This window comes from Lolium rigidum, chromosome 3 (assembly GCF_022539505.1).
Source record: "Lolium rigidum isolate FL_2022 chromosome 3, APGP_CSIRO_Lrig_0.1, whole genome shotgun sequence".
Taxonomy (NCBI): domain Eukaryota; kingdom Viridiplantae; phylum Streptophyta; class Magnoliopsida; order Poales; family Poaceae; genus Lolium; species Lolium rigidum.
The window spans coordinates 195,804,692-195,826,352 of NC_061510.1; the positions used below are offsets into that span (position 1 = coordinate 195,804,692).

Genomic DNA, 21,661 nt, shown 5'->3' on the forward strand with positions numbered 1-21,661 from the left:
AACATTCCGAACTTTGAGAATTGAATCCTCGTTCTTGCAATCTCTTAACCCTGCTCCTTACTTTTAGCATTTTACCTTTGACGCATGTTTACCTTTGTAGATTGCATGTTTAGTGTACTCTAGGCAACCTCTAGCCTATATTGTGAAGATTGAAAAGTTCGATCAGTATTTTTTTAGTCGCCTATTCGCCCACCTCAGGTTGATATACTCGGTCTTTAAACCATGATGCGCCGTCCTAGATACTTTCATCTTATTTCTACTTGTTGGCTTCTTGCCGCAACCTCTCTACATCCCCTTTACCTCTCTCTGTTGTCTCGGCCTTCTCTCTTTCCTGCTTTGCCTCCTTAATTTACCACCGCAAGACGGAATCTGTCTGTCGCGGTCGTCAATAAGATGTTTTTGTTATATGTAAATTTTCATAAAGACTTTTACACGCATTTACGTCGAAAACATATCAGTTTCAAACAGAGAATCAATTGTATTTGCAGATATAAGATTTTAGGATGAATATATGATGATCTTTGAGTACCCATGTCATCGCTAGTCAACTTGTGTCTATTAACGGGAATCTTATGATGTTGTGTTACAAGATATATATATACTCCAAATACATAAACAAAACTGAAAGACTAAACATAGGTACCCTCTTAGAAGTTTACTGTAGGAGGCCGCCACGTGGTGTTGCCCCGGCTCGGGATCAAATAATACGGTGTGTAGGTAAATATATGCAAAAAAAAAAAAAACTCAAGCAAAGGAGTTCCTGCTCTCAAAAGGGTTACAATCATGTTTAGCGAGTATCCAAGGAACAAATTGGTTCTTCACCTCTGACATCCGATCCTAGTTGGACTGACGGGGCAGTATGTTGGGGCTAGGCGTTGGCCATGCCCTTAACTTCCTTTCTTGAAACATGTAAAAAACGTCCTTTCTTGGAAAACAGTGTGAAAGGAAAAGTAGCTTTGAAGCCAGATTTCGAGCTGTAAAAGTGAGGTCGATAGGGATCGAAGTAAGGACGATTTGACTAATGGATTAAAAGAAAAAAATAAGCGTGGCCAACCCCACAGATTACGACTTGTTTGCACAATGATGATCATGACTCCAAGTCGGCATGTTTCAGTCTAGGTAGCATCACGTACCTGTAAACATGGTGTCTCTCTCTCTCTCCATGTGTGTGTCCATACGAAAAATAATTACTATCCCTTGCTGTAAAATATGTATTGATGCAGCCTTTGTATTTAAGGGGTCTTTTTTGCAGTTAAAAAAACAGAGTAATTGAGACATGGAGTTGAAATTTTACTCCTAATAAGAGTTCAATTGTTGTTCGGTAAAAAAACAGAGTAACTCATACTCCATCCGTCCTCAAATAAGGTTCGGTAGGACATGTCTTAAGTTAAATTTTACTTATTTTGGCCAACTTCCTAGAAAAAAGTAACATCATTTATGATACTAAATTGATATGATTAGATTCAATAATATAGTAACTTAATGTTCCATATGTTGCTACTTTTGTGTAAAATTTGAGTCAAACTTTAAAAATGTTTGACTTCTAAAAATGGAAAAAAGTCCACTTATTCGCGGACGGAGGGAATATTCCCTATTTTACGGCTTTGAAGCAAACAAACTTACTGTATTCATATTCCTACTCATCTCATTAAAGTAGGGAGCTCCTATTCCACCCTATCTTTTTAACAACATATCCCCCTACCTTCGGGAGTGGCGTTTTGGCACCCGGGAGCATATGCTCCCGGTTTTTAAACTTTGTTTTAAATGCACTTTTAAAATGTTGAAAAATTTGAACATAAAATTTAGTGGATACATCTTAAAATTCTACATGTTCAAAAAGTGGTTTCACAGAAAACCGACATTTTGAGTGCCATCCGTAAAAAAGACAAATTTTGTGTAAAAGAAGGTTGTGTACGAGACGTTTTATTGTCTTTTTTTACACAAGTCACAAAAAATGTCGGTTTTTCGTAAGACTTGATGTGCGCACGTAAAATATTGATACGTAAGCGAGAAATTTTTTGTTTGATTTTTTTGAATATTTCAAAATACTTTTTCGATGGCAGGAGCATATGCTCCCATGTGCCGAATTGAATTTCCGCCTACCTTCTCTCTATATCTATGGAGAATGGGGCTCACACCCCATCCCAAAAATCCCAAATGCCACAAAGTACCCCCTGTCACCGACTTCGTCTTTTGCCACTGCCACCGACCGTTGTCTACCAGCACCGCCCGCTGGAGCACCCTACTGTGACTCTTATATTGAACCATTTGGATATATGGCAATGATATATGTTCTAGGGAAGTTAGGATGTTCAATTTTTTTCTAGGTTACCTTTGAAGGCTACACACATGATCTGTGTTGGCGCTTACTTCAGCATGCGGGGACACATGAGCTTATGGAGGCTACTTCGATATGGTAGCACAGGCTTTGTTCAACTAGCTTGGATAATAGTCAGTCATAAGATTAGTGATTCATCGAGCCTGCTTTATCATTTTATGACTATACATAATTGACTGAAAACCTCACAATAATAGCGTGAGTTAATCGACGTAGAGCCCTGAGAGTTCACCTCTTTTTCGATGGGTAAATGTACTATCGTCATCAGCTTATTCATAATTCCACATGACGGTTTTCGTGCTATATATCCGGCACGTCGGCGTCTCTACAAATGGCTGAGCGGATCCACGTGAAGGTCACATGAACGAGCTAAGATCCTATTCAAAATTGCAATCCAAACAAGGAGGCTGGGCCCTCGCAATATCGCAACTACCAACCGTCACTCTCTAAGCCGTTGCATCACCCTCTTGCAACAGAAACCAAATGCACAAAATCCAATCTGCGGGCAGCTAGCGGAATGCCCGATCAAATCCAGTGAGAGCCCTGCTAGCCAGGGTAGCCGATTTCAACCGAGCGAGGGAACCCGTTTCTGTGTACATTCAAACTTTGCCCGTTTCATTAGTTTATTTTCTGGAGAGAGGGGAGGAGGGTGGTGGGTTTTGAGAGGGAGTTTTTTCAGTTGAGATCTGTTCGACACCTCCTTATTTAACCCACTCCTCTCCCCTACCCACATTCCAGGATTCATCAGCCTAAACACCTCCTCCTCTCCACTCCGGCACTTGGCCTCTCCCGCACTAGCTAGCCCAAGAGCAGAGCAAGGACTCTTCAGCTCTTGCCGGCTTCCTTCCCCTCCCTGCGAGCGACATAGCCAAGAATCCCAGCTAACGCCGGACGGCCATGAAGATGAAGTACGTGGTGGTCAGCGGAGGCGTGGTGAGCGGGCTCGGCAAGGGCGTGACGGCGAGCAGCATCGGCGCCGTGCTCAAGGGCTGCGGCCTCCGCGTCACCACCATCAAGATCGGTAGCCATTCCTCCCCTCCTTCCTTCTCCCTCGCTCCACCACCACCACCCGTCTAATTTTGGGCATCCAGCACAGAGATACCCGGCGCGAACGTAGACAACAAAAAAAAGGGCGGGGTTTTCGGTGGAATTTTACCCGGCTTCCCAACGCGTGATCCTTCCTGCCTCGGCTCGGGGGTGCGTTGGAGCCCAGAGGTCCAGAAACAAAAACAAAACCTTGCTTTTGTCGCTGGACTTTGTGGAACAAGTGTGTCATTTTGGGATAAGGGAGCGGCGGCATTCCCCGTGTATTTCGGCAGGCTGCTTGCGCTTGGGGTGCGCGTGGCAGCAGCTTGCGCCAACGCGCTTCTCTGTTCGCCAACACCTTGCTTTTGTCACTCGCTGTTTGCTTTTTCTTATGGGCCTTGATGTTTTTCAGTTCATCTGAACTCGACACTCTCACATGAGACATGCAACTTCCTTCCTCTGTCATATTCAGTCGGCTACTTCACAGCTTAATTTCACCCTAAACCGTGAGCTCAGATTCCTGTGTTTTCTGCTCCTCCCGTCTGGTGCAGCATTCGGTAGCTAGCATTGCTCTGCGTTAGAACAGATAGTGCTTTTCGGTGATTCCGGCTAATCTTCTTCCCGTGTTTTCCTACAGTTTCTTCTGGTAAAAGTAAACAAAGTCTTGCCTTTTGTTTTCCGGTGACTCACTGTCATCTTTATGGAGCGGATACCTGATCTTAAGTTGTTGTCACAATCCTACTTCCTTCAAACACACGAAATCCTCCTCAGGAAAGTCGTTGTTTCCTTTCATTAGATGACTCGGACAGAGAGAAACGTAAATAAACGACCGATACGTGTGCGCATGTTAGCTCGTTTCAAGATTTTAGTTGCAGGGTTTCTATAATACAAGTTGGTGAACGGATAAAGAGACCAAATAATGCTACGTTGTTAGGTGACCTTTACTGGTTCTTCTTAATTTCTCATCCTTGTCCATCTGTTGTGACTGCTCATCTGCAGATCCATACCTCAACACCGACGCTGGCACCATGTCGCCCTTCGAGCATGGCGAGGTCTTTGTTTTGGACGATGGTGGAGAGGTAACTGCCTGCTGCGAGCTCATACAGTTTGTTTACCAACAATGGACACTATTTCATAGATTTTTTAACAAGAAATTGAGTGGATTTATTTTTGTCTGATTGGACTCTCTTCATTTTTTCATTTTAAAGGCGGACTTGGACCTTGGAAACTATGAACGTTTTCTGGATATCAAACTCACCCGTGACCACAATATAACAACAGGAAAGGTCTATCAGGTAACTGGATTCGTTTGTCCTAATCCATGTGCAATTACAGCTTGTGTGTGTGTGGAAAATTGCGCTATCAAGTCAAAAGTTTGTTTGGTTTATACGTTCTTTTCTGAAAAGAGGGGAAAAGGTTTTCCTTAACCTTTTTGCGTTAACAAACCGGCCCACTTTCAGGATATCTGCAACTTATATTCGAGCATTTGATTCACCGAATATGATATACATGGAACCCACAAATCTTTATTGAGTCGCTTTATGTTTCATCGTAAGATCTACTGCGGTACAATCATGCATGTGCAGAATCATCTGGGCCTCAAGCCTGGCACCCTTGTCGGGGGATACTGATATAAGATTCAACCTGTCACATGGTGGCTTAATTGTAGAGTCCATGACTCTGCAGGTCGCTGCTGTCAATTAGTGAATTAAAGAATCTTTCTTCTGTTGACTACCTGAATTTTCTACAGGTTGCAAAGTAGACTAGGTAACTAGGTTTCAAAATACAGTTGAAGCCTACACCAGTATGTCAGTTTCAGTTAGCCGTTATCTTAGGAACAAAAGTAACTTATCCTTTGTAGAATTTTCACTTTCACGTGATTTCCGTTTTTTTTTTCATTCAAACTCTTTTGGGTTATATTTTATGATATCAACTGTAGCTTCTCGTTCTATCTTCTGAAACTTAATAACATTTTTCTTTGTAATGCTCACATCAGGCTGTCATTGACAAAGAAAGGAGAGGAGACTACTTGGGGAAAACCGTCCAGGTTTGTCGTCAGTATGTAGTTTGGATATGTACCTTCCATGCCAAACAGTATAAACGACAATGATTACTGAATGTGGATTTATCTTCCTTTTCAGGTTGTGCCACATATTACAGATGAAATACAGGATTGGATCGAACGTGTGGCGGTAAAGCCGGTCGATGGCAAAGAAGGGCCTCCTGATGTTTGTGTAATAGAACTCGGTGGCACTATAGGTAAAAAAATTAATTTCGTCTGTAGAACAAATTGTAGTGGCACATACAGGAAGCGCCGCTTGTATGCAGATTAGTCTATTTTCCCTCAGCGCATAATGACAATGGCATTTCTGACGCAGGGGATATTGAATCAATGCCTTTTATTGAAGCATTAGGTCAATTTTCATACCGTGTAGGTCAGTAAAAATCAGCTGTTCCTTGAATGTATTTTCTTTTCTAGGGGGGTTCTGGCTCTCTTTTACAATTCATTAACTTCAATTGACACATCCTTTCCTTATTCTGAGTTGTAGGAACTGGGAATTTCTGTCTGGTTCATGTTAGTCTTGTTCCAGTCCTAAATGTAGTTGGTGAGCAGGTATGTTTTACTCATTCGAACAAAGAGCAAAGATAAAAAAAAATGTGAGAGGTTGTTACAATTCTTTGAGCATATTTTGGGTTCATGTCATGCTGTACTATATGGAAAAATTAATAGGTACATTCTGCAAATATACAGTTACTGAAAAAACGGTTCCAGAAATGGCATGAAATATGAAAATGTATTTGTACTTTTCTAATTTTCGCTGCAATGCAATTTTGCTTAGACGAAGTGGTACTTTGTTATGTTACAGAGAGGCATAAACTACAAAGTATTGAATTTTCATGACTCTTAAGCAGTATAATTATTCAGTTATCTGAGCTTGTCGCATTTGATAATTGCAAATCATGATATACCTTTCATCTATACAGAAAACCAAGCCTACACAACACAGTGTTCGTAGTCTAAGGGGACTTGGATTGGCACCTGACATTTTAGCATGTCGCAGTACTGAGGTACATCATCTAAAAGTCATCCTTTCATCCCTTTATAACATTCTATGGCCGAATACCTTGGTGCTGGAAATTGTTCACTAATTATCGCTCATCTCTGTGCTTTTTGGCAGCCACTCGAAGAACATGTGACCGCCAAGCTCTCACAATTCTGCCACGTTCCAGTATGATAAACTTTCAGAAATTTCAAGCCTTCTTTTGACTTGTGCTGGCGATGGCGTTGTGTTGACAGTGACTTGTATGTTGCAGGTCTCAAATATTGTGAATCTCCATGACGTTTCAAACATTTGGCACATCCCTTTGTTGCTAAGGGTATGATCCGTTTCTACTGTTCAAATGCATGCATTCCGAACTTGAGTCTTATGAACGCGACAATCAAATAGGCCCCTATTTAATCATCTACACTGGATTCTTTGTATAGGACCAAAAGGCACATGAAGCTATTCTAAAAGTTTTAGATCTTCAGCGGTATGTGTTTTTATTTTTCATGTCTTTAATTAAGTTTACCAATGACCTGATAGTTTGATGGAAGAAAAGCTGACATTTCGATGTGTTTGTTCCACTCATTTATGCAGTATTGGCAAAGTACCTCGAGAACCTAAGTTGGCTGAATGGACTGAAAGAGCCAACAAGTTAGACAAACTGAAGACTCCGGTACGATATTTTTATTTTTTAAAACTCTTTCTCTTCTGTTGTTTGCGAGGCCTAATGTATTTACCTTTTTATATATTTACATTAAAATAAAATTATAGCTGACCATTATTGCACATTTATTTTTAGGTTAAGATTGCCATGGTTGGAAAATATACCAGCCTGTCGGATTCTTATCTATCTGTTCAGAAGGTGAAGTTTATTACAGAATACACTTATTTAATCTCATTAACAGCGAGACTCGAATTTGCTTGTTGATAACTTGATCATTGATGTACACATTAGATTAAGAAACAGTAACATACAAAGCTGAAAAGACAAATAGGATCTGTCAGATCTTGATGCTACCATATCACTGTATTATTGACTGACTTATCTTGTTTGACCTTTGTTCCAGGCTCTTCTGCATGCATCAGTTGCTATGGAAAGGAAGCTTGTAGTGGAGTGGGTTTGTTCCTGTGACCTTGAAGATTCTGCAGCTAAGGAGGTCTGTGTTGTTGACTATGGAATTCATATCAATTTTATTTTCCTCCATGAACCTACCATTGATGCTTGGTACGTGCTTTACTTTGTGTAGACCCCTGAAGCCCATCAGAAAGCATGGAAACTACTGAAGGTTAGCACATTTTACATTCTTGACTGCTGCCATGATGCAAGTGATACTTTTGTTCAGTTATCTGAAGAAATTTCTATATCAGGGCGCGGGTGGTGTACTCGTTCCTGGAGGCTTTGGAGACAGGGGAGTTCAAGGCAAAATCCTCGCTGCAAAATACGCACGGGAAAATAATGTTCCTTATCTTGGCATTTGCTTGGGTATGCAAGTTGCAGTGATCGAGTTTGCCCGATCTGTCATGAAATTAAGCGGGGCAAATAGCACAGAGTTTGACCCAGCTACGCCATCGCCTTGTGTTATTTTCATGCCAGAGGTAGATCATCCTTAACTGTCCTACTATTTTGGCCGTTATTCTCTGTTAAGCATCATCTTTGATCCATATACTTTGGACAACACTTCTGCAGGGCTCCAAAACTCAAATGGGAGCGACGATGCGGCTTGGATCAAGGAGAACATATTTCCTAGCCAATAACTGTAAATCTTCAAAGCTGTAAGTGAACGCTGCTATCCCTGGACGGATTATGCGTACGTGTACACTCGATGTTTATTGTCTTATCCTTGTCATCTTAGGTATGGTAACGCTATCTCAGTTGACGAGAGACATCGGCACAGATATGAGGTTAGACACATGAGATTATCTGATGGCACAGATCATTCTACAATGCCCTTGTTCTTTTGTATAATGGTGGAGATTCTATTGGTTTTGTTCAGGTTAACCCTGAAATGGTCCCGGAGCTTGAGAAAGCCGGGCTTTCGTTTGTGGGCAAGGACGAAAGTGGAAGGAGGATGGAGGTATATTTGAAAGAGATAGTTGCTTTGATCTCGATCATAACTTAAATTCAAGCATTTCAGTTGACTATAACTCATGTACTGTCTGCAGATTATTGAGATACCAAATCATGAGTTCTTCATCGGTGCACAATTCCATCCTGAATTCAAGTCAAGACCGGGAAAGCCCTCTCCACTTTTCTTAGGTAACACAACTCTACTCCACAAAAATGTGCCGATGCTTATGCTCATGTCATTCATCGACTGTAAATATGTTAGATTTTTACTGAACCTCCACCTACAGTAATCAAGAGTGCCTATAACGATATCAAAAATAATGAAAACGGTAGATATGTTTTGCTGTCATTTTCACTTGTCTCAACCCATATATGTACCACAGTTCTTAATTAATTTAGATTAATCTTGGCCATAACGCATATCTTATCACAGGGTTAATAGCAGCGGCGTCAGGACAGCTAGACCTGCTGCTCCAGCGCAGCTGTGGCATCGCCGGTCTAAACTCGACACCCAGATGTACCACCAATGGCACTGTAGTCCCCCCGGTCAAGAAACCATATACGGCTGTGAAGAAGAAGCCGCTGAAGAGCCTGGTGAACGGGTACTACGCGAACAGCAACAGCATCCAAATCTAACCGAGAAGCCGCCAGCCGCAGCATCTCAAAATGTATTTGTTTCTACTGCTTTGTTTGTACCCTCTCTCTCTTTTTTCCTGGGTTTGCCTTTTTGTTGGATTTGTCGAACGAGGAGGCAAAGGGGGTGTTTGGCATGGCTCCGTTCCAGGATTTTTCAGCTCCAGGACAAGCTCCTCTCTCACTTGGAGCAACTCCATTGAGGATCTGGAGCTATGAGAGGAAGTGTTTAGCTACGAGGTTAGCTTTTGAAGCTCCAGCAACACGTGGTTCCGATATTTTTACGAGGAACGTCCTCCGGTCATGTTGAAGTGAAGGTAGCTCTAGTAGGGTCTAGTGTGTTGTATCCCTTTTATTCCGCTAAGACTGTTCTGTATCTTCCATGGACTAAATGAATGGAAACCAGATTTACCTTGTGGAATAGTTTTCTAGTATCTGATTCAAGAACATGGTTGTACTGTTGAATGCTAATTAAGTCGCTCTTTATTTACTTTTCAATGAACTGCACAAACTCCAGGTTCAGATTGTATCTCCTATAGTTTAATAAAAGATTGACAGTTACAGATATTGAATTGAGCTCCTGCAAACATATGAAGCCTAGTAATCGTTTACATCGGTAGGTTCCATGCCCATTCTTATCTCTCGTCTCCAAATATTCTACATTCCGTTGAATCGTCCAAAAAAAATTAAACATGGAATGTTCTAAAGTACTTCTACGCCATATCGTATCAATTTGTAGCAATCTCAAACTGCCATTGTTTCACAAGGAGACATCTTGCATGCCAATTGTGTGATATATCAGACAGTACCATGTTAATGATTTTTTTTTGTAAGTACTAGTTTACAGCAAAGCTCCATAATATTGACTTCTACATTAGCCATAATACAGTGTCATGGAATATAAGAACCTTGAGAACACGATGATGGATAGGGTGGTCCACAGAAGGCGGCAGACCTTAATAATCACCCGCTTTTGTCTTCGGGTAAACCAAGCAACATAGCGTAAGGTAGTATCCAAAATTGCGTCCCCATCTAGGAAGAATACCTGTTCATCCTTTACATGGTTAGGTACCAGAAGAGTATCCTTAATTCTTGAGACACTATAGGCGGAGAAGTTTAAGTTCAAATGCAAGCCAGGTAACTACAAAGCCGGAACTATCAAAATACTTCCTCTTTATTTCTATCTTTGCCCCTGGGAATTTTTATTTCAAAATAGTTATCCATTTAGAGAATCAAGGGTGCAATTATTGCATTGAAAAGGATTACATGGTTCTAGTAACTAACAGATCTTAAAGTAAGGTATACATGGTCAACATTAATTTTTTCCATAGATCTAGTAATATACTTGACAGGTACGCATGTTGAGTTCTGAACATTATAGAGAAACAAAGGGAGTATAAGAAAAGAGTAGTGAATAAGTATAATCATAAGTAATCCCAAAAAGAAAGAAAAATATGCTACAAAGTTCGGGCTTTGAATCCACACAAAAAAAACCTCAATTAGATGCCAAGTTTCTTTGCTGAAATTTATACTAATACTTCTTATCGACCAGCCAAAGGAAACTTCAGTAAACGAAGGACTTACCGGTAAGCAGTTGACTGCAGCCAATGCCGCAGACACATGAAGCAACCAACTTAAACAGTTTTCCAATATATGGGGAACATCTGCAATAAAACGGAAGAGTGCCCATCGGGGCCTGTAGGGGCATAATTTAACAGAACGTGCTGCCGATGACAGATCCCCCACATAAACAAAAGTTCCCCCACAAGGATTGGGACCATTGTTATTATTTATAGCATGTGGTGATGATAAATTTCCTTCTTGCTTTAAACACTCCAAAGAATATGGTCTGGTATAGGAGATCTCTATCCATGAAAACCCAGGGGCCAGAAGAGGTACCAAGCAGTACTCATCCTACCAACATTAATCAAAAACACTTAATCAAGCACTGTAGGTAAATCATACAAAAGAAATAACTGTTATCATAAGGAAGAAATAGCTCAAGATTATTCATGAAAACCAATAATTCAGTGCCACGTTATAGTAATAAGTCACAAAAGAATAAGGAATCTTACCTCCAAACAGGTACAGTTCCTTTCATCATCTTTAGTACTCCGCCATCCGTTTCCACATTTTTTGAGTTTAACTACATCTTTTGCAATCAAGCAATACTTGTCCTCAGCTTCTTTCTTGCCACTACCTCTGTCAGTCTCAGAAAAGTTTGTGGAGCCATTACAGGTAGATTTCCCAAAGACTATCAGTTCATCTGGGCAAGATAGCTTGTCATTTAGCTGCCAGAGATTCTTGCTTGCATCCAACCATGAGTTGGGGACACAATAACCCTTGCCAGAAGTAGTGGCACCATAGCTCTGAGAACCTCCAAGAAACTCACGACTACTAGCTTTTTCTACGCTGCCTTCATCCAGCATTTTCATCCAATCGTCAGTTCTTCTTATGTTCAGACCATCAACAGAGACGATAACATCATGAACAGACAAGTACCCTGACAGAGGAGATGTTTGTGGGACTCCCATGACCTGTTTTGACAGGAATTTAGAATCACAAGATTGCTGGGATCAAAATGATGAGAAGTGTGAGGAAACAGACTTACAGTAAGGCCATCACCACTCGTGTAGAGAGGATAGAGAACCACAGGAAGTAATAATGCCATCAGCACACAAGCTGCACATAACTATTAAACATGAAATAATAACAGATACATCATTATGAGGCTTATGAAAAGATATCTTGACCCATCTCTTCTAAATTGAAGCGTCAACTGGTATCTTATGCCAATCTACATAAAAATAATAACTGATCTTATTTCTTGATTGGTATCCTTGTGAGTTTCTATGGCAAGAGTTCAAATTGTGTTTGTTTCAATTTATCTAAGCATCATGGATCTCTACAAGAGCATGGCATAATACAGATAACGAAAACATGTGTGTTTCTTTTTATCTAAGTATCATGGATCTCTAGAGGGGCATAGCATAACTTACCATAACATTATGCCAAATTCCCGCGCAATAAATCCGAAGCATTGAAAAAAGGGATAGATTCTCAAGAAGGTCATAGTTCAGAGCAACTAATGCCCCAGGAAAAATTACAGCTATGAATATTGCAACATATTCCATCTGCACGCCCTCACTGTTGCATATTGAGCAATGAACATATCAGCAATGTGACAAAAAAGTTATATCTATGGATGGAAGTAATATAACGAGACAACACTCAGATGTTTAGAGTATCAAATAACGAATGCATTTTGTATGTACATGTAGGCACAGGCAGCACATCTCACATAATAGGTGCACAAGAAGATGAGATATAGACCTTGCAGCTGCAATAGCATGTCCAAATTCATGAAAAGCAATTGATAAGATCGTTGATGCTATGATGATTGGTGTGTCCATTATCGATACGCTGAAGCTGGAAGACTGCAATAAGTAAAATGTGTGCTAAGTGTTTGATGTGCAAAAATGAAAGAAAGAAAGAAGCATTTCTCCTTACCAGTAGATTTGGTAACCAGGCACTAACAGATCCACCTCTAACATGAAATGCACCAACTGAATCCCACAGTAGCAACTGAAATGCAACAGAACAATATAAACTATCCAAAATTGTGTAAGAAATATATGTTAACTACCTTCCAAAGCCAGCTCAGGAACTAATGAAGTCAAATATACAGATTAACAGCAGTCGATGGATTTATAAATAGGAAAATCAATATATTGTTGTAAAGACTACTAGAGCTGCAATGAGATCTGTGTGTGAAAAAGCAAGCAACGAAGGTAGAAAAGCAAAGAACCAACTCTATTTTGGCGAGTCCGAAAAACAAAGCATTCATCTATGCTTTTCTGAATAGGGTGTGGATTATCGGAGGCATCAATTTCAAATCTATGCACAATTATGTGAACTTTAGTAACCTTAAAATAGCAGTTCAATATTCAAGGAACTGTGCGAAAAATCTCAGTTGTCTGCTGTCTGAAGTAGATTCAAGATTACCACCATGTACCAAAGTCACATACACTGATACAGATGATAAACTAGGGAAAACAATTCTGGATATGTGGTATTGGTCTCATAATCAGCTAGTATTATACATAGTCAAGTTAAATATCAAATAATTTAAGAAGTAACAAAAGGTGATATCATGAGAGTACATGGCACAGGAGTGTATTCTCGAACTTTGGGATTAGCATACACACTGCATAACATAACACTAGGAACAACTTTATTTTATTATTTTTGATGACATTTAACTTACCAAAGATATACCAACTAAAGCAACGAGAGAGAAATAAACTCCTATAGAAAACCATGCTCTGGTGTATCTGCCAAAAGGAATTAACTAGGCATAAGTTCAAGGAAAATCAATGGCTAAGCTCTACATAGTCAGTATATGAGTATATAGTGAACAAAAGAAGTACATGAGTATATAGTTAAGTTCTTCAAAAAAAAAATGACGTAAGCATTGCTATCAGGTGCTAACTTTGGTATCCACCTTTAGCATGCCAGATCTGCCAGAATATGTTTTAACTCTTGGTATGGTGCATGGACAACCTTCTTCCAAAATGAATTGATTTAAACTAAGTTTGTTGATCTACACATGTCTAGATTGTATGGGTGTGTTGTACGGATCTATAATACACATAAGAAGCCATGCAAAAGAGATGTGGAAAACAGATACAAAGACTTGACTTATCTTGGTACAGGTGCTACACTATCATCACAGAGATAAAATGGTGCTATGTGAAATTTCCAGGCATGAGGAATTGCAGTAGAAAAAACACCAAGGCCCAAGTCAAAGCATACCTAGCATGTTTCCACCCCAAATTGAATATCATGTCGTTGAAGGCATAGATTTTGCAGTCACAATACCTACAGTTTGCATAATCACAATGAGTGAACATTGCAGCCACTTTTTTTGTTTACACACAATGAAGATAAAGAATAGTTTTATCCAAAAAGGACGAAAGTGAAAGAGGCAATAAGGAGGATAATTTGGACAGCCTAATCATAAGCATAGACTCATTAAACTGTATTGGGAATAGTTTAATATAGCGGGCTATTTTATTTAGCCGTGGCATTTTTAGTAGCTTAGAAAGGCTATAGCCCAGGTTAAATCATTTACAGTACCTTTTTTAAAAAAAAACAAGGGAAAATTCAGTCATATCTTGCCAAAAAAAAAAAAGGAAAACTATGACTCAAACATGATTCGAGCTACAACCCATTCAACTATTCAACGCAGACAAGTATTCAACTATTCAACTCACAAGTTTTAACGAATCAGATTGAATAGAAATTCAGAAAACGTGAAATAACAAAAAGAAAAGAGAAATTCAGAAAACAGGAAGTTTAGCTGCCAAATTAGGGGCTAAATGGGGCTATAGCCGGCTATTAGTGGTACTATTTAAAAACTTTTGCTATTAGGGCTTCAGAAGGGTGACAGCGGAAGCTAACAAGTAAAACTCGATTTAGATCGAGCGGATTGGGTCAGTTTAGCTGGCCATAAAGCGGGAGAGAAGAGACCGTCTACATCACTAACCAGCAAGAGAGAGAGTGCTCGGTTTGGTTCGCGGCAGAGCTCGAGGGCAGGGCCGCCGGCGTACGCCCGCGCCGCCTGCTGCGTCCGCCGCCGCCGATCATTCGAGTGCGGGTTGCCGGAGAAGCCTCGAGTCGGCTTGGCCAGGCGAGAACATATCTAGTAGTCCCAGGCGTATAGGTGCTACTTGATTCCAGGGAAATCTGAGCCGTTCACTTTAAATCAAGGGACAAGATCATGTTTGACCAAGAATCTTTCTCTGACTATGGCACATATGCATAATCGACCCTCTATTTCGTTGGGATTGTGGCACATGACCCTGAATTTTTAGACGGAGGCTCCGCTCAGGCTCAGATCGCACCAAAACCTCAAATCGCCGTGGTGAGATGCAGCCGGAGCTCAAACCGTGGACGATGGCGCTGACTAGGGCGGAGCTAGACAAACCCTCCCGAACTGAGGCGCAGTGTCAGCCACTCGCAGTTGTTCTTCGCACTGCCTTTTTACCGGCAGTTGAGCTGAACTCGCCATGGCTATCCCCACAAAAAAAAAGAACTCGCCGTGGCTCAACAACATGCGCGGCCACCCCCACCGGACAGGAAAACTGCGAGCAAGTTAGCTTGCCAAGAAGCTAACTGTCTTCATCCAATTTCCTGATTTAGTAGCCTGCTTGTAATCCTATGGACTGTGCGAGCAGTGCTACAGACATTGAAAGTTATGGACTATGTGATAGAAATTCAAAGAGCAGCAGTGGCTAATGTGCATATATGTTAGGGTGGGATGTTGGGTTCCATCATGTCCATCGAACCAGGTCGGACGGCCAAGATCAATGGAGAAACTGGTACCACCCATACACTATGTAGCACTGGATACTTTCTCTTGGCCAGGCCACTGATTTTGGAGGAATTAATAATTAATAAAAAAGTTGGGGTGTGAACCGTCAGATCTATATTGGAGGGTAGATTTTTTTTAGATCAACAGGGAGGACCAGTTCCATTGATAGCATCAAGGAAATCAAAAGTTGGCCCGAGGTTCTTACAAACAAGCTAAAATGAAAAGAAAAAAAAACTGGAAGAGTTCTTTGTAGCTACTAAAGTAACATGAATAACCAGGCACAAACGCAAAAGCTGCATCAGTAACAAAAACTAGACAGGCGCTTTCCTACAGAGAGTTCTCATGGAAACTCCGAAAACCCTCAGACATCACGTTGCCAAAGCAGAACTAGGAGAGATTCAGGCTTCAGCAAATGAAGCTGCGTCTTGGTAGATGGAGGAGATGGGAAGGAGCCTTGGCGAGGGCGAGCTTCATTTAGCCACCTTCGATCCTGAAGTTCATCAGTAGCTCCTTCAGTGCATACTTGCAAAAGCGGTCGACAAGGGGAAGCATTTGTTCCTTGAAAATGATATTCCATCGCCTAATCGAGAGCAGAATCATTCGAAGGATCTGATGCAAATTAAGTCATGGTTGTCCATTAAAGATCATCTCATTACGAAATTTCCAAATGCACCAAAGAGTGGCAGCACAAACATAATTCAGAACTGGGTGCTTTTTGTTCGGAACCCAAAAATTTAGCAATGGAAAGATAATCCTGGCCAATTCGAATATTGAAAAAGCTAGATATGATTTGCCAAATTTGCTTTACCACAATGTATTTGAAAAAAAGGTGATCAATGCTTTCGTCTTCAGAGCAGAAGATGCAACACATATGCTTATTCATCTTCCTTTTTAGCAGGTTATCTCTGATCATAAGTTTGTTATGAGATAAAAGCCAAAGGAAAATGTGGACTCTAGGAGGTACAACCAGGTTCCAAACAGCAGGTATATAAATGGGCATGCCACCTCCAAAGTTAATAATTGCATAAAAAGAGCTAGTTGAATAAATATCAGATGATTCATATTGTCATATTAAAGAATCACAATCATCTGAATAAGTGATGCTAGAAACAATCTCCTCGATTTCCTGCCATTGTTGCATAAGAGCAGGAGGGAAGTTTCTCCTAAAGGACAACATGAGGGTAGAACCATCCCAGATTTGGGCAATGGTCTTGTTTTGTTCATTACAAACTACAAAGAGATCAAAGTATTGAACAGCTAGTGGGGAGGTGCCAAACCAGCTATCTTCCCAAAACCTAATTTTGGTCCCATCACCCACTTTCCATCTATACCCAAATTTGACACTTTCTGCAGCCCACATCACACCCTTCCAGAATTGGGAGACCCTTGATGTGGAGCTGCAGAAGATGTTGGGGCTGTGTATAGTATACTTAGCATTTACTACAGATTTCCAGAGTTTCCCATCATCCATGGAATATATTTTGATCCAGGAACTCGGGGGGCAAAGGTTGAAATTCGCTAAGTCTGGGATTCCAAGCCCCCAAAATCCTTCCTTTTACAAACTAACTTCCAATTTGCTAGGTGGTTCTTCAAAGTCATTCCACAAGAAGTTGGCCATCTAAGTATTAATGAGGTCTAGAGCCCACTTGGGGAATTTGAAAAAGGAAAGCAGGTAAACAGGGATGCTAGTGAGACAAACCTTTATGAGGGTCAATCTAGCAGCATAAGAAAGTAATTTCCCCCTCCATCCAACAATTCTTTTCAGAATTTTATCTATGAGAGGTTGGATGTCTTCCCTTCTGAGTTTATTATAATGCAAGGGAATACCTAAATATTTGATGGGGAATTTACCTAAAGCACATCCAATGATGCTAACTAGGATGCATAGGCGCGGCGGCACGCCGCGCCCGTGGTGCTATTCTTTTGACATATTTATAGTTAGTGCTAATTATTTTGGAGTGTACATCTGATCGTTTGCGTTGAAAAGTGTAGCAAAGCAAGTTAATTCTCTCGCAGAGGCTGCTATCGATTTAGATGCTTGTTAGAAATTAACTTAAGTCTTAATATGAGGGGCAATAGATGATGCTGTAGGGCTACATATTTACAACATAACACATTGGAGGTCAACCGGCATCGACACATCTTTCTACTGGTCTGCCCGGGCCGGTACATGTTCATCGTGGGGAAAGCCAGCGAAGGGGCCGGAGCTGGAGCCTTGGCTTGCTATCGAAGATGGTGTTCTTGCCTGGTGCAGGGGCCTCCGCTGGGAGGTTGAGATTAAAGGTCAAACTTGCGGGCTCGGCACAAGAACCTAGTGCTTGGGCCTCTTGCCCATGAGCCCTGCTGAGTGCTTCCCCCTAACCGAATTTGATCTTCACTGTTCTTGTTTTTATCGTGGCTAGAATTTTGCCAAGGGTGGAGCACCGGAGCAGAAGTGCTTGTGGATCAGAATGAAGAAATCAGCGACATTCCTACTGTTTCCTTCTTACGCTGCCGCAAGATGGTCGGAGTGGATTTGAGGCTCCAGCTGCTCGTCGAAGAAGTCGCATCGCCGTCTACAGGCTCGCAGCAGCGGATCTGGTGCTTCAGCTTCTCGATGACGAAGAAACTGGTGGCGTGGTCACGTCCCTGCCTTCAGCTGCTGCAGGATCGTGGGAGGGCACCCGAGTCTCTAGCAGCAGCTGGTGACGTCTCCCTTTCTGCCTTGTGCTGCTGCCTCGTTCTTCTCTAATGGAATACCCAATGGGATATATTGGCTGGTAATTCATCACAGTGACTCACAAGTGGTCATCGTTGGAAAACTGCACTGAAGCTTGCTTAAGGCTCCAACTTCAATTTGTTCAGCCAGATGAGAGTACAAACCTGAAATTTACAGTGAAACGAATAAAGTCAGCAGGCCCCGCACCACGGGTGAGTTTTGACTCACCTTACTTCAGATCAGAACTTCTAAATTTAAGCTGTACGCTCAAAACATTCTGAGAAAAAATTATTAAGCCATTGTTTCGCTGGCTACTTGTCACTTGTCAGACGAAAACAAAAAATAACTCTTAACTACCGACTTGGATTTATTGTGGAGAGTATACATGTATAATAGGAAATGGTATATTACAGTGCCATGAAACACAACTCCCTAGTTGAGATCATCAAGTAATGGGAGCAAAATAAATGTCTGTCTTTCTTGAAGCTAGCATTAAGATTTTCTAACGAAATTATGTACTATCTTGTATGGCAACTCGCTAAGTGAAGAAAGTGAGAGAATAACAAATAGAATACTAAGGGGTTATATGTACATACAAAATATTTGTTTATAGGATGCCAATCAGGTCATCAACAATCCGCAAAACAGAAATGAAAACCGTGGCAGGAAGGGGGCCACATAGCAAAATCTAGTAACCTAGTTCACCATTCATTAGTAATATGAAGAACACTTACGGACCAGAATTGCTTAATTACCGATCTGAAACTTACTGAAGCTATGGATTATAGTCTTACCTTGATAATAATCATTTGAAAATGAGAGAGAGAAGATCAGTTGCTAATATGAGCTCGAACCTGCAAGGTGAAATGGCCTCACAACTTTAGATGAGATTCAAATGGAGAAGTAAAACATTCCACTATAAAAAACATATATGCTCTGATCCTTACATCGAAAGTACATGAGGAAATGTAGAAGTAGCTACATCCGTGCAGTTTATGTTAAACTAACCTAATAAGTTGCACTTTTAATTACCTTACACAGTGGAGAAGACAATAGCCAAGGAAAACTATAGGTTAACTTTGAAGTAGCAAAAGCTCAAATCACATAAATGTACAAAAACTGACTCCTGAAATTTAAGTGAAGAAATACAGATGTGTCTACAGCGAACATGTTTTGCGAACAGACATGACTGGTGCTTTAACATGTTAATCAAAGAACATTGTCAAATTTCAGTACTGATAATAGTAAAGCAACAATATTAAATATTCAAATACAATCATAAAAAAAATGAGATATCAGAGTAACTTTATATCCACGGATTATGCAAACAATAAAAGAATACTGGCATCTCTAAAGTTAATGTATTTGATATAACAAACTGCTTTATTATGGAAGTGCTTAGGTAAGTAATAACCCCTACTCTGGGCATAATCTAGTTCATATGGAGCTTAAAATTCACCAACCATGCATGATATAGCTGCAGCCTGCGCTACCAATCTTAATAGAGTAATTTTGTTGAATTGATACTACATTAATAATGATAAAAATATTGAAATTGCAAAGGTGATTAAGCATACTTTATGTCAATAACACACATAAGATCATTCTTAGATAAAAAAACAGAAATCAGCACCACGAATCACAGAAGAAGTAAAACATCGACCCTGACCTGAGGATTTTAACTTCAGGACATATCTCCTGCTTATCCATGCAACTGATAACTGATAAGGAAAACAAAGTAAATGATATGGACATTCCTGCTTATCGATGCAACAATGGTAAAAATGCTGCGGTAGTATTACTGTTTTTATAGCTTCACTGTTTACAAACTTGCGAAGCAATTTTCACTTGCCTATTGAAGTAATAAAAGGGACCTGATAATGTAGATCGATCTCTTGCGAATTTTCTTTTCAATAACATTTAATAATTTATAGTTTCTCTCTATTGTGAATTGCCAATTATGATATCCTCAGTTGCTTTGTGAAAATTGCCAGTAAATAATAGGAAGGGATAAAGAGGAACACAGTTGTGCACTAACGCATCAAAAAAAATCCATAGATATATAGCAGCCATTGTTGTGCAATCCAGTAATTGAAACTGAGGAGAAATGCAACCACAAAGAGAACCAACAGTCTCCTATGTAACTGATCAAAACATGCAAATATACCCCCAAACAAAGGGAGAGAATACCTGTAGTACTTACGGATTGGCTAGTTAACAACAATGTTCAGTAGTAAATGGATCAAGGTTGGCACTGAAATAATGTCACTTGCAAGCAAAAAATAATGCACTGACATATTATTGCAACTCTGGATGTGATTGAGCATGTATGCTTTTCTTTTCTCGGAGAATAAATACGCCAGAAAATAAATAATAGGTGGAGCTTTCTATCTAGCTTCCTTGGGAAGAATGAAGCAAGAAGATTTTGACTACTTAATGGAAATCAGTTTGAAGGCATTCTGGTCATTTTGACATGTCATGTTCTCGGAAAATGGAAACATAGAGCATGGCATGGTAAGCAAAATATAGAGGATGTTCGGAAGTAACTGAAAAATACCATGAACTATTTGCCACACGGGAATTACGGGATTCACACATGACTGTCGATAAATTGCATAACTGAAAGAATCATTACATGCATCCATCAATGAAAACAATTGCTAGATTTGTATACTGACACGGCTGCTGCAGCAATCACGCATAATGAAATCTATTTTTTTTTCCTTCCATCGGTCTAATAACCTAGAAGCACATCAATTTGGGGAAAAACAGAACCTGAAAAAAAGTGCAGCGACATGGTTTCTGTAAAGAAATTAGAGAAACACAACAGAGGCATATATACGAAACCTTTCACACAATCCTTTGCGAACTGCACGGCATGGGGAATGAGGTCGGGACACACCGGCCATGTGATGGCCAGAGAAAACTGACCTGCACGCGGATTGGGTCGCGGTAGGCGGAGGACTTCGTCTCCTCCCGGCGCCGCTGCAGGGGAGTAAGGTCCAGACGTGGTGGTATGGCTTCGCTCGGTACCGGCAGAGATGCGTCCTGGTGATTGCACAAGGCATTCTAGATGGACCCATGTGTGTGCCCGTTGTTTCTCGTCAATCTCATGACGGCCACAGGTACGATGGTGTGCGAGATGGCCTCCGGAAGTCGGGCGGTGCCGCCCTGGAGAGCGAACATGCCATGGCCGCCGCGGTCGGGATGAGGCTGCTGGAGAAGAGGCGCTGAGAGCCCGACGACCTGCGCGAAGGAAGCCGCCGCTGCTGGGCCTGGTCTGCCACGATGGAGGGGAGACGACGTAAGTGCCTCAACCGACACAAACGCCGGCCGGGACGAAGGGGAAGGCACGACCGCCGCCAACTCCGGGGCATCGGCCGGGAAGAGGAGCCCACGTCATCAAAAGGGGAGGCCACGTCGCCAGAGAAGTAGGAAGAAGAAGGGGAGGTCGACGCCGGTGCGGGAAGGGGCG

At 41.0% G+C, this 21,661-nt stretch overlaps 2 protein-coding genes and 1 long non-coding RNA gene across 4 annotated transcripts; 1 reads left to right on the forward strand and 2 right to left on the reverse strand.

The window, feature by feature from the left end:
- Positions 1 to 3,000: 3,000 nt before the first annotated feature.
- On the forward strand, positions 3,001 to 9,543 carry LOC124702856 (CTP synthase-like). The gene is made up of 21 exons (XM_047235030.1): positions 3,001 to 3,359; positions 4,364 to 4,443; positions 4,573 to 4,659; positions 5,361 to 5,411; positions 5,506 to 5,623; positions 5,743 to 5,799; positions 5,914 to 5,978; positions 6,350 to 6,433; positions 6,544 to 6,594; positions 6,680 to 6,742; positions 6,852 to 6,898; positions 7,006 to 7,084; positions 7,211 to 7,273; positions 7,479 to 7,568; positions 7,659 to 7,697; positions 7,780 to 8,007; positions 8,099 to 8,184; positions 8,265 to 8,313; positions 8,406 to 8,486; positions 8,575 to 8,668; positions 8,913 to 9,543. Exons 1-21 carry the CDS (start codon positions 3,236 to 3,238, stop codon positions 9,113 to 9,115), a joined length of 1,839 nt encoding a protein of 612 aa, XP_047090986.1. The 5' UTR covers positions 3,001 to 3,235; the 3' UTR covers positions 9,116 to 9,543.
- A 176-nt stretch (positions 9,544 to 9,719) lies between these two features.
- Positions 9,720 to 14,761, reverse strand: LOC124695946 (membrane-bound transcription factor site-2 protease homolog). Its single transcript, XM_047228747.1, has 10 exons — positions 14,661 to 14,761; positions 13,928 to 13,993; positions 13,380 to 13,446; positions 12,623 to 12,697; positions 12,446 to 12,549; positions 12,112 to 12,259; positions 11,724 to 11,804; positions 11,188 to 11,649; positions 10,697 to 11,026; positions 9,720 to 10,157 (listed from the first exon to the last, which is right to left on the reverse strand). Exons 1-10 carry the CDS (start codon positions 14,759 to 14,761, stop codon positions 9,987 to 9,989), a joined length of 1,605 nt encoding a protein of 534 aa, XP_047084703.1. The 3' UTR covers positions 9,720 to 9,986.
- A 2,752-nt stretch (positions 14,762 to 17,513) lies between these two features.
- On the reverse strand, positions 17,514 to 21,643 carry LOC124702857. Of its 2 annotated transcripts, XR_007002735.1 has the most exons (4): positions 21,118 to 21,643; positions 19,856 to 19,907; positions 18,981 to 19,040; positions 17,514 to 18,350 (listed from the first exon to the last, which is right to left on the reverse strand). It is a non-coding gene; the product is annotated as an uncharacterized LOC124702857 (long non-coding RNA). The 2 variants fall into 2 exon arrangements; XR_007002734.1 differs by having other exon boundaries at positions 19,856 to 21,643.
- Positions 21,644 to 21,661: the final 18 nt, after the last annotated feature.